Source organism: Pleurodeles waltl, chromosome 7 (assembly GCF_031143425.1).
Source record: "Pleurodeles waltl isolate 20211129_DDA chromosome 7, aPleWal1.hap1.20221129, whole genome shotgun sequence".
Lineage (NCBI taxonomy): Eukaryota > Metazoa > Chordata > Amphibia > Caudata > Salamandridae > Pleurodeles > Pleurodeles waltl.
The window spans coordinates 571,669,492-571,683,240 of record NC_090446.1 but is presented as its reverse complement, the minus strand read 5'-3'; the positions used below and the strand labels follow the sequence as shown (position 1 = coordinate 571,683,240).

Below are 13,749 nucleotides of genomic sequence, written 5' to 3'. Positions count from 1 at the left end.
ATGGTGAAGGAAAAGCTACTAATGTGTGAGCCTAATTGTTCATCATGGCAATCGTCTTTACAGTGCTGTCTGCTCTCCAAAAGAATCTGTTTTATTGTGTTTATGGAGTATTATGTTCCACAACAGTTGGAATTAACTGTTGTGCGCAAGGCTCAAGACCTGTGTTCTATACTGGCTGGGTGTTTGGGCTTGGAGGGCTCAGTGAGAGTGTGCTCTAATCAGACTGTTGGAAAAAAAGATGGCAGTGGAGTGCAGTCTTGGAGACACTAACACTTAAGCGAGTGGATGAGATGGGGAGAAAGCATCTATAGAGGAGTGTGGCTGCTGATTGCAGACCAAAACAGAGTATGGCCACAGAAGCCCTGTAACTCCAAGGGGAATATACCATGGCCCACACAAGGATGGAAAATGACTTGCAAGGGTCAGAAAATATATTTTCCAGCCACAGTTGCTTAAAAAAGAAAGGTGCACTTGAAAGGAGATGTAATTGGACAAAAGTGTGAGACCTTGCAGGGTGGGCAATTCTGCATGATGGAGGCATGGCTACCATTCGTATGAAGCTGGATAAGGTTTGAAAAGTATTGGTGGCAACAGACCCTAGACCTCAATATCTAGACAACGTCTTTGGGTTAGATTCTGCTATGATGAAGGTGTGCTCACAAGTGAAGACTCTGAAGAACTGAGTGAATGGCATTGAGGAGTAGAGAGGTCAGACCTATTTCAGTGGGAGGGTTTCTGGGGTGCAGTGTTAGTACTGGAGAGAACATTAGAGGCTTCAGAGGCAGAGTGCTTACATAGGTCCTAGGATACTGAGCTTTATTTCCAGAGGCGTAAGTCACAGAGTCAAAGAGGAGATAGGAGTTGTTTTTTTTCTTTAATGAAGTAGGGTGGTCCACCTGAACAGTATGATAACAAGCTGATAGTGAGGCGGGGCCAATGCTATGGTTCTCAGCCAGGTACCTCCAGGGCCACATTTTGTGTAAGGCAGGTGGAAGGCAAGTGATGACTCCTCTTCCCAGATATATGCTTGACAGCAAAGTATCTACGAATCGTCCTTCAGATGACCTTGCCAGAATTTCAAAACTGAGTGGGACAATATTTTAAGCAACATTCTGTGATCCCTTATCAGCCGCCTCCCCCCCATGGTCCCCGAACCCAACTTTCACCCCCCACGTCCAAATAGCTGAGTATCTGAATCCAGGGAAGAATTATCTTGGAAAATGTAAGTGCTCCTTTTGGCACATTATCTGAGCAATATCTGTTCTCTTCAATTTCTACTCCGTACATTATTCTCATTCAGCTTCATGTAATTTCTAAATTGTATCTGGGTCAGCACTAAATTTAAACAAGCTTTGGGGGAAGCATTTTGGAACGAGAAGAGAGCATTCTTGATAACTTGATGTTTACTCAATGTACTCACTTTATATTTTGTGTTTGGGCCTCTTTGGCCATTAATCATAGTCTCTTTACCTTGCCTTATAGTTCATGCTATCCTTTTTCTGTGTGTTGTGGAACTACATGAGAAACCCGCTACGCTGGATCCTGGGTCACAGCGACAGAACCAGCCGACCTTCTTCCCCAGTCCCCACTCCCCCAGGGGACTGTAGTATTTCTAGTGACCTTGAGGATGACAGCCTTAGTGAAGATGTATTTGAACTGCCGGGAATATCTGGATCTGCGAGCTTACTGCGTTGCAGCTTGACGTACCCTGGAGAAATGGATGGCCAGGACTACATCATCAATAACAAGTATTTGGATTTACCCATTCCTTGTATCTGGCACCCCAATTCCACCCAAAATGAATTTGCAAGGCTTCCCTTGTCAACTCACTTTCTTTACGTTGTGTCCATGTAATGTAATGTACTTTAATGTTGATTCACCAGTTATGAGATCCAGTTTAACAAGCAGTAACCCTTCCATTTATGATGGAATGGACAGGACAAGATTTTGTGTCACAGTAGTAAAGAAAGGAGACTTCAGTGTTTGCAGTTTTTTTTTTTTTTTTTTTTTTTTTTTTTTTATAACTATCATGGGTCCTTAGGCCAGCACTCTTTCATGGTTGCCACCCACCAATTTTCTAGTTTGCCCACTTTTATGCCAAGAATTACCCCCAGTATGCTAGCACCAGCATTTGGACTCTGCTGTCCACATGCCAAGAATTTCCTTAAGTATGCCAGCATTTTCCACATGTACCCTATATTCCATAAATTACCTATGGTATGCTGGTACCAGTATTTTGCCATTGGTGCCCTTTATGCCAAGAATTAACCCCATTGTGCCAGTATTTTGTTACAGGTGTGTGTCATGTTAAGAACTGCTCCAAGTATGCCAGCGCCAATATTTTGCCCTCGATATATCTAAGAGAATAATTACCTCCAGGGTATCAGTGCCAACAACAAACTTGCAAGAATCACAGTCTCCCATACACGTGCACGTTCTCTGACATTCATTATGTCACTCACTCTTACTCTCTTACACCCCCTTCTCATTCTTATTTAGTCTCACTAACTCACTTGTATTCTCTCTTACTCTAACTCACTCTCACTCACTCATACCTACTGACACTCAGGATCAGTTTTATTAACACTTTGTGCCAAGTGTGCATCACGTTTGTGGCGCAAACCCAATACAGAGAGTTTGGGTGGGATTTACAATCCAATGCAAATCGGGATTTGCGTTGGATTGAATCTCAAAAATGGCAGCAAATAGAAAAAGGAAGAACAATTCCAAATGCTATCTTTACATCAAAAATTCTCACTGTTGCATGGAGTAAATTATATGTGTGGCATAGACCTTTCAGGACTCCATTTCGAAAGCCCAAATGCAGTGATTTATTAGGAATTCGTAAAGTTTCTGATGGGCTATGGACACCCTTAGTACAAAATATTATCATTTTGTCTGACTCCAACCCTGAAACGATTTTCCTTATACCAGGACATCACAACACAAACAATTTACACATTTCCCTTTTTGAGAGGAGAGCTCAAATAAATAATCTCTAACTGCAAGGAACTTGGTCCAAGAAATATGTGATACCTCATCTGTCTTTTCTCAATTGAGAATTGTCTATCTATTTTAATTTTTTTTTTTTTTTTTTTCCTTCCAGCATTTCCAGCAGGATCCCTTATGGTCAAATGGGCAATACAACAACAGTGTTATATATAAACAATCAAGGACAGGCACATTCTATCCCTCTATATCAGGAATCTCAAACATTATGAAATGGCTCATAGCCAGAAATGTACATGCCACAGTAAAACACCTCTGAGGTACACAAAATGCAGATGCAGCCTAACTTAGCAGAACTCACCAGAAAAATCACAAGTTAGTTCTGCAAACGACGTTCTGCATTACATCGGGGGTTTCCTTAACTATCCACACATAAAACATGCTTCTGGAGTCTTTCTATGCCGCAGAGAAGGTGCTGCAGAATGAGAAGTTCGGTGGCATGTGTAGCTGCAGATACACATGCTGTGCATAGTCCGCCGTCTGGTGTTGGGTCGGAGTGTTACAAGTTGTTTTTCTTCGAAGAAGTCTTTTCGAGTCACGAGACCGAGAGACTCCTTCCACTTCGGTTCCATTGCGCATGGGCGTCGACTCCATCTTAGATTGGTTTTTTTCCGCCATCGGGTTCGGACGTGTTCCTTTTCGCTCCGTGTTTCGGGTCGGAAAGTTAGTCAGAATCAACGGAAAATTCGTCGGTATTGTTTCGTTCGGTATCGGGATAGTTAGGGCAAATCGACACCGAGCCTTAAAGAGCTCCGGTAACCCTTCGGGGTATTTTCGATCCCCCGTCGGGGCCTGGTCGGCCCGACCGCGTGCAACATCGAGACTGATGGAACGGACCCCGTTCCGATTCTGTCCTAAATGCCACAGTAAATATCCTTATACAGACCAACATTTGGTCTGTAACTTGTGCCTGTCCCCCGAGCACAAGGAAGAGTCGTGTGAGGCCTGTCGCGCGTTTCGGTCGAGAAAAACGCTCAGGGACCGAAGAGCCAGGAGGTTGCAGATGGCTTCCACGCCGACAGGACAACAAGGGTTTGAGGAGGAGGAAGAAGAAGAAACTTTCTCCATCCGCGAATCGGATTCCGAAGAATTAGACGTCGACGAGCAACCAACCGTGAGTAAGACGTCGAAAGAAAGATCACACGAAAAAACAGACAAAGCCCAGGGGACGCCACTGCCAACAGGCCATGGATAACCCATAAAGTAGGTGACCGTCCATCGGCACCGAAAAAGGGCGAGCTGGTGCCGAAGTCGTCCGACTCAGGTCGAGACACAGGCACGCAACACTCTCGGGACCGAGAGAGTGGTGCAGAAAAGGCTCGACACGAGATAGCGGCACCGAAGCTACTCGACACAGAGACAGCGGCACCGAAGCTGCTCGGCACACAGATAGCGGCACCGAAGATGGTCGGCACCGAGAGGCCAAGACACCGAAAAAGAGAAAGATCTCATCGGAGCCGAAAACAACTAAAGACACGGTTTCGGTGCCAAAACACCCGGCAACCGAACCAAAAACCAGTTCCTACTCAGAGGAGCAATCACTGTCCTCCCAACTAAAAAGACACCGATTTGAGGAGGAATTACAAACTACAGAGGTAGATCACACGCAAAAGCGGATCTTTATCCAAAGGGGTACAGGGAAAATCAGCACTCTTCCCCCAATCAGAAGGAAAAGGAAACTTGACTTCCAACAACAAGACAAGCCACCACAAGCAAAGGTGGTAAAGAGGGTAACTCCACCACCCTCTCCACCACAGTCAACTCATGTATCACCGGCACAGACTCCACCACAATCACCAGCTCATACCACCATGAGCCAGGATGATCAGGAAGCATGGGACCTCTATGATGCTCCAGTATCGGACAATAGTCCAGAGTCGTACCCAACTAAACCCTCACCACCTGAGGACAGTACACCATATGCACAGGTGGTAGCTAGGGCAGCCGAATTTCATAATGTATCTCTACATTCGGAGCCTATTGAGGATGACTTCCTCTTTAACACCCTGTCCTCCACCCACAGCCATTATCAAAGCCTTCCCATGCTCCCGGGAATGCTAAGGCACGCTAAACAGATTTTCAAGGAGCCTGTTAAAAGCAGAGCAATAACTCTAAGGGTGGAGAAAAAATACAAGGCACCGCCCACAGACCCTGCTTCTATTACATCACAACTGACACCAGATTCAGTAGTCGTAGGAGCAGCTCGTAAAAGAGCCAACTCGCATACATCAGGCGACGCACCACCTCCGGACAAGGAGAGCCGCAAGTTTGATGCAGCTGGGAAAAGGGTTGAAGCACAAGCTGCAAATCAGTGGCGCATCGCCAACTCGCAAGCACTCCTAGCGCGATACGACAGGGCCCATTGGGACGAGATGCAGCATCTCATCGAGCACCTCCCCAAAGAATTCCAGAAACGAGCGAAACAAGTGGTTGAAGAGGGGCAAAATATCTCCAACAACCAAATACGTTCTTCTATGGATGCAGCAGATACAGCTGCAAGAACAATAAATACTGCTGTGACAATAAGGAGGCACGCATGGCTGCGCACATCTGGCTTCAAACCTGAGATACAACAGGCAGTGCTCAATATGCCGTTCAATGAACAGCAATTGTTTGGCCCAGAAGTGGACACTGCAATTGAAAAATTAAAGAAGGATACTGACACAACCAAAGCCATGGGCGCACTCTATTCCCCGCAGGGCAGAGGCACATTTGCCACATTTCGCAAAACAACTTTCAGAGGAGGGTTTCGAGGTCAAGCCACAGAAGCCAGCACTTCACAAACAAGACCACCTACCTACCAGGGACAATATCAAAGGGGTGGCTTTCGAGGCCAATACAGAGGGGGCCAATTCCCAAGAAACCGGGGAAAGTTTCAAGGTCCCAAAACCCCTCAAAATAAACAGTGACTCACAGGTCACACAACCCCTTCACACAACACCAGTGGGGGGAAGACTAAGCCAGTTCCACAGATCATGGGAGGAAATAACAACAGACACTTGGGTCTTAGCAATTATCCAACATGGTTATTGCATAGAATTTCTCCAACTCCCTCCAAACGTCCCACCAAAAACACACAATATGTCAAAACAGCATATAGACCTTCTAGGACTAGAAGTTCAAGCATTACTGCAAAAAGACGCAATAGAATTAGTACCAAAAACACAAAAGAACACAGGAGTTTACTCACTGTACTTTCTAATACCGAAAAAGGACAAAAGTCTGAGACCAATATTAGATCTCAGAACACTAAACACCTACATCAAATCAGACCACTTTCATATGGTCACGTTACAAGACGTAATACCACTACTGAAACAGCAAGACTACATGACAACGTTAGATCTAAAAGACGCGTATTTCCATATACCGATACATCCCTCGCACAGGAAATACCTAAGGTTCGTATTCAAAGGAATACATTACCAATTCAAAGTGTGCCATTCGGAATAACAACAGCACCAAGAGTCTTTACAAAATGTCTAGCAGTAGTAGCTGCACATATCAGGAGGCAGCAAATACACGTGTTCCCGTACCTAGACGATTGGTTAATCAAAACCAACTCGCTAACAAAGTGTTCACACCACACAGATTATGTTATACAAACCCTTTACAAACTGTGTTTCTCCATCAACTATGCAAAGTCACACCTTTTGCCGTGTCAAACACAGCAATACTTAGGAGCGACAATCAACACAACAAAAGGGATAGCCACTCCAAGTCCACAAAGGGTTCAAAATTTTCACAAGGTGATACAAGCTATGTATCCAACACAAAAGATACACGCAAAGATGGTATTAAAACTCCTAGGCATGATGTCCTCATGCATAGCCATTGTCCCAAACGCAAGATTGCACATGCGGCCCTTACAACAGTGCCTAGCATCACAACGGTCACATGCACAGGGTCAACTTCTAGATCTGGTGTTGATAGACCGCCAAACATACATCTCGCTTCTATGGTGGAACAGTACAAATTTAAACAAAGGGTGGCCTTTCCAAGACCCAGTGCCACAATACGTGATAACAACAGATGCTTCCATGACAGGGTGGGGAGCACACCTCAATCAACACAGCATCCAAGGACAATGGGACGTACATCAAAGAAAGTTTCATATAAATCACCTAGAATTGTTAGCAGTATTTCTAGCGTTGAAAGCATTCCAACCAATGATAACCCACAAATACATTCTTGTCAAAACAGACAACATGACGACAATGTATTATTTAAACAAACAGGGGGGAACACACTCGACACAGTTGTGTCTCCTAACACAAAAAATATGGCATTGGGTAATTCACAACTACATTCGCCTAATAGCACAGTTTATTCCAGGGATCCAGAACCAGCTAGCAGACAATCTCTCTCGGGATCACCAACAGGTCCACGAATGGGAAATTCACCCCCAAATCCTGAACGCTTACTTCCAAATTTGGGGAACACCTCAAATAGATCTATTTGCAACAAAAGAAAACGCAAAATGCCAAAACTTCACATCCAGGTACCCACACTGGCAATCTAAAGGCAATGCTCTATGGATGAATTGGTCAGGGATATTTGCGTACGCTTTTCCCCCTCTCCCTCTCCTTCCATATCTAGTAAACAGATTGAGTCAAAACAAACTCATACTAATAGCACCAACATGGGCAAGACAACCTTGGTATACCACACTACTAGACCTGTCAGTAGTACCTCATGTCAAACTACCCAACAGGCCAGATCTGTTAACACAACACAAACAACGAATCAGGCATCCAAACCCAGCATCGCTGAATCTAGCAATTTGGCTCCTGAAATCCTAGAATTTGGACACTTAAAGCTCACACAAGAGTGTATGGAGGTCATAAAACAAGCTAGAAGACCATCCACTAGACACTGCTATGCAAGTAAATGGAAAAGATTTGTTTGTTACTGCCATAATAATCAAGTCCAACCATTGCATGCATCTCCAAAAGATGTAGTAGGATATTTACTACATTTACAAAAATCAAATCTAGCTTTCTCTTCCATAAAAATACATCTCGCAGCAATATCTGCTTACCTGCAGATTACTCATTCAACTTCCCTATTTAGAATACCTGTCATTAAAGCGTTTATTGAGGGCCTAAAGAGAATTATACCACCAAGGACACCACCTGTTCCTTTATGGAACCTCAACATTGTCTTGACAAGGCTCATGGGTCCACCTTTCGAACCCATGCATTCTTGTGAAATGCAATACTTAACGTGGAAAGTTGCATTTCTCATTGCCATCACATCTCTAAGAAGAGTAAGTGAAATACAGGCGTTTACCATACAAGAACCGTTTATTCAAATACACAAAAATAAGGTAGTTCTAAGAACAAATCCAAAATTCTTACCAAAGGTTATCTCACTGTTCCACTTAAACCAAACAGTGGAATTACCAGTGTTCTTCCCACAGCCAGATTCAATAGCTGAAAGAGCACTACATACATTAGACATCAAGAGAGCACTAATGTACTACATTGACAGGACAAAAGAAATTAGGAAGACAAAACAACTATTTATTGCCTTCCAAAAACCTCATACAGGAAATCCAATTTCAAAACAAGGTATCGCCAGATGGATAGTAAAGTGCATCCAAACCTGCTATCTTAAAGCAAAGAGAGAACTGCCTATTACACCAAAGGCACACTCAACCAGAAAGAAAGGTGCTACTATGGCCTTTCTAGGAAATATTCCAATGACCGAAATATGTAAGGCAGCAACATGGTCTACTCCTCATACATTTACTAGACACTACTGTGTAGATGTGTTATCTGCACAACAGGCCACAGTAGGTCAAGCCGTACTAAGAACTTTATTTCAAACTACTTCCACTCCTACAGGCTGAACCACCGCTTTTGGGGAGATAACTGCTTACTAGTCTACGCACAGCATGTGTATCTGCAGCTACACATGCCACCGAACGGAAAATGTCACTTACCCAGTGTACATCTGTTCGTGGCATTAGTCGCTGCAGATTCACATGCGCCCACCCTCCTCCCCGGGAGCCTGTAGCCGTTTAGAAGTAGATCTTGAACATTTGTACATTTGTAAATATATTACATTAAACCTTCATTTTGTACATACGTATTTATTCCATTGCATGGGCACTATTATTAGCATACACAACTCCTACCTCACCCTCTGCGGGGAAAACAATCTAAGATGGAGTCGATGCCCATGCGCAATGGAACCGAAGTGGGAGGAGTCCCTCGGTCTCGTGACTCGAAAAGACTTCTTCGAAGAAAAACAACTTGTAACACTCCGACCCAACACCAGACGGCGGACTATGCACAGCATGTGAATCTGCGGCGACTAATGCCACGAACAGGTGTACACTGGGTAAGTGACATTTTCCTTCTTCAGCAGGAACCAGTGATTTGAACAGGAAAAATAATTGCTTGAAGTAGATTACATTGTGATTGGCTGCTGCCTACGAAAGTAAACAAATTGTTAAGGTCCACATAAAGGTACAGTGAGAGATAACCAAAGGTTATGGCTTTACCTTCCATCAAAACAGCTTCACCTCAGCTTTGCACTGCATGGTCTTTGCGATAATAGGTTCAAACTGATAAGGTGATAACAAGGACTGCCAAGGATTTTAAAGTTGCAGTCCACTGAAGAATAGACTATACATGGTGAACTCTGGCCAGTCTATCAAAAGGGATGCTTCTTAATCGCGGTCTAATAATGTCTGGATGTGAAGCGTGGATATTTTATTTTTATTTTCCAAAACTGCAAAATGATCTAATTGAGGAAAATTCTAAAATGTCATCTTTACTTGCCCAACCCGGGCTTTTCTTTTAACTCGATTTCTCGTAAACTACTGAAGAGTTTTACACCAAGCCAAAAAAGGCACTCCTTGTGTGTAAATATATATTCAGTGAAAAAACAAAGGTTACAGGGAGGTCATAGTTAGGTTCTGAATTTACTCGCACTCGATTTTGTGCGAGTAAATTCAGATCCTAACTAAAACATCCCTGTAACCTTTTTTTTCAGTCAATTTTTTTTTTTTTTTTTTAGCACACACCTTAATATAACCAGTGCCGCACACGGCCTATGGAAGTGTGCGCCAGGGGCTTAGCTGCAGGGCCTGGCCTATGACCTGGCCCTTCAGCCAACCCTGCCACATTTACCCAAACTGTGCATGGCCTTTGCCATGCGCAGCATGGGGTTGGATGCAGTGGATGTTTTTTTCATGTTCATTTTTCTCTGGATCTGCGGATCCTCCATGAATTGACACAGGGGGACGCGCTGAGACCCGCGGGCTGGTCAGATGAAAGAAGAATTGGGCAATGTGTCCTAGGAGGGTCCGGATACCTGTATCCTGACCCCTTATATGTTATTTGCACTCTTCTTTTCCTACCCCCAGCAGATGCAACAAGCAAAATGGCAGCCACAACTTTTCCGTCAGATTGTGGCCAGCCAATCAGGGCCTTGCCCGGATCCACGGATGGGACAGAGGATCCTCATCCCTATATAGTTATATTTTTTAACCTTCAATTACTCCGAATCTACTGTACAGATTTACCTCAAATCACAGAAAGCACAATCTGCGTACCAAGATCTAGCTTCCTGTCAAATTTAGGGTAATTCTATTCAGTAGTTCGGACTGTAGGCGTTTCTAAAGACCCTATGGGAAAATGCAAGGGGAAAACACATTTTGGCATCCCTTTTTTCTCGCCCCCCACTTGACAGATCACCCCAAAACTTTTGAGTCAGCAGCTGAACAGACTGTCACATTAGTTTTGAACATTTTATGATGATTGGCAAAACAAAAAAACGCTTTTCTTATGGAAACTAGGTCCTATCTATAACTACCTACTGGCAACTGCCAGTAGGGTATATAAATGTATATTTACACATGTGTTAATATGTATATATTTGAGGTGTGTGTGGCAGTAGATAAACATGCTGTGCATACTCCTCCCATCTAGTGTTGGGCCCAGATGCGTGCAAGCTGTTACTTTTTTGTCATCCCACCCCCCGAAGTCTTCTCAAGGTACAGGTACTCCACCCACTGCTGGTAATAAGCATGGGCAGCGACTGGTGTAGATGTAATTGGAGCATAGCAAGACAGGACCACGCACCAACTCCTAAGGCTCAGCAAAATCATGTGGCCCAAAATCTGCACCATACCACTTGACACTCCTAGTTATTGCAGCAACATGACCAAACAACGCCTAGTAATCTCACACAATTAATTCATCTCACACTCCACACAACCTGCTGCTGTAGCTGCACCTTTTTACAAAGCACTAGGCGGAGTTAGACTCCCAAGGTGTGGAACTTTGTGGCTTGGTTCCTGAAGCCTCATAGTTTTCATACTTAAACCTTCTCTGACACTGCATGAACATCACTTGGGACTTGGGATGTGAGGCAGCCAGCAGCATGTACTTGCTGTGCACAGAGGGTAAGCGCTTTGCTGTATCATAATTCTAGGAAGATAGTCCGCCCTTCTCATCCTCTATCCATACAATCATCAGTTAATTATTTAATTGCGAGCTATTTATCAATTAAAGGAGACTTTTAGTGAAGAGACAAAAAACAGCTCTCTACTTAATCCTGCTCTGCTGTCACCAGTAAAAGGCCTTCGAGAATGTTCCTTTGTTTGATGTCTGGGCTAATGTTTGTTGTTACATCATTAGACGAAGGGCAATTTTAAGGAATGTTTCTCTGCTTTATCATATTACTTGAAGACTATTGATAATACTTGCTCTTTAGGGAGTGACAGGCATATATGTGTAAAGATGCTCCACATGTAGGTTTAAAAACCACTTTATTCCCAACTCAGTTACAGCAAGGGAGAACAAACCCCAGCTCCGACTTCTCTTCAGCATAACTCCCAACCGTCTCCTCCCAGAAGATTTACCACCCCACATTTCACTTACATCAGACATTCAACTTTCCACTGCTTGCAAGCACGGACATCACGCATCCTTCCCCTTTATATACAATATGTACACAAGACTTTTACCTAGAACAATAGAATAATCTACCTAACATTTATGACCAAAACAGCTAGCACATTACCATGTATTGCTTCTTATGAACAACTAAACATTAAAGTAATGCTCCTTTTAATACACCTTGAGAACTTATTAATTTTAATTCTAATTCAAAATCTTTAAATTTAGATGGTGTGTGAATGATCCTTCCCAGCCTTCCAGTTCTATCCACACACTCTCCCTCTTTCATCTGCAGACATTCCTCCTGACCTCCACGTGCACCATCTCCCTCCTCTTGCACCAACATTAATTCATTTTCCTATAGCCAATCATTCTCTATATGCTCACATTCATTTTTACTTTTTTCATGTTCACTCATTGTACCACATCTTGCTGTGTGCCATACCCGATTGTCACTGAGTTTAGCTACATTTTTCTGGCATTAGATTACTTTGAGTGGTTCAGAACAAACACTCTCTCTTTTAGGCACTGTCTCAGTTTTCTTGACTTTCACTCACTCACCATCCTCCAGCTTCTCTTCTTTAGCTCCTTTCTTAACATTACAATAGTTCTTGTACACACTCTGCACCTTAAAGTTATTTTCCTTCACTGTCTCAAGCGATGATTCCAACTTCCATGCCCTATCCATCCATCCAAGATTATCTTTAATATACAGCTCTCTTCCTCACATCAACACAAAAGGACTAAAATCTGTGAGCGAAGGAGTTAACCTATATGCCTACAACATTTCCTTGATGTAGGAGGTTGGCTCTGTATATACTGTCTCAAAGTGAGAGATAAAGTGTGCACAGAGTCCAAGGGTTTCCCTTAGAGGTTGATGGTGGCAAAATTAGATAATACTAATGCTCTATTTTGTGGTAGTGTGGTCGAGCAGTACACTTATCAGAGGGTAGTGTTAAACATTTGTTGTACACACAGGCAATAAATGAGGAACACACACTCAAAGACTTAACTCCAGGCCAATAGGTTTTTATATAGAAAAATATATTTTCTTAATTTATTTTAGAACCTCAAGATTCAAGATTTGAGGTAAGTACATAAAATGCAAGGTACTTCACACAGGTAAGTGTAGAACTTTGATTTAAAACAGTAGTACACACAGTTTTGGTTAAAATGGCAATAAGCTATTTTAAAAGTGGACACAGTGCAAAAATCAGCAGTTCTTGGGGGGGAGGTAAGTTTGGTTAGTTTTCTCAGCTAAGTAAAGCACTTACACAGTCAGTCTCCTGGGCATAGGCAGCCCACCGTTAGGGGTTCAAGGCAACCCCAAAGTCACAGCACCAGCAACACATGGCTGGTCAGGTGACTGGTAGGTGGTTCCTCTCGGTCCTGGGGGCTGCGGGTGCAGTGCTTGGTCCAGGCGTCGGATCCTTTGTTACCAGGCAGTTACAGTCAGGGGGAGCCTCTGGATCCTCTCTGCAGGCGTCGCTGTGGGGGTCCAGGGAGGTTGATTCAGGGTGTCCACGTCTTTGGAGTCGCCTGGCAGTCCTCTCTGCGGTGTTGGTTTCTCCAAACTCGAGCCGGGGGCGTTCGGTGCAGAGCGTGAAGTCTCACGCTTCCGGCAGGAAGTGAGAGTCTCTTTAAAGTTGCTAAAAAGTTGCAAAGTGGTTGCAGTTTCTGAACAGTGCTGCTGTTCTTGGGAGTTTCTTGGTCCTTTAGGTGCAGGGCAGTCCTCTGAGTCCTCAGAGGTCGCTGGTTCCGTCAGATGCGTCGCTGTGCAGGTTCTTTGAGTCTGGAGATAGGCCGGTAGGGCTAGGGCCAAGTC

General features: G+C 43.8%; 1 protein-coding gene across 2 annotated transcripts in view; it reads left to right on the top strand.

Annotated features, from left to right (window-relative positions):
* The window catches only part of PKMYT1 (protein kinase, membrane associated tyrosine/threonine 1), a 304,511-nt gene that overhangs the window by 223,975 nt on the left and 66,787 nt on the right, over window positions 1-13,749 (top strand). For both annotated transcript variants that reach the window (XM_069244353.1, XM_069244354.1), the window contains exon 6: window positions 1,483-1,748. In XM_069244353.1, the coding sequence (XP_069100454.1) occupies window positions 1,483-1,748 (266 nt within the window). The remainder of the gene's footprint in view (window positions 1-1,482; window positions 1,749-13,749) is intronic.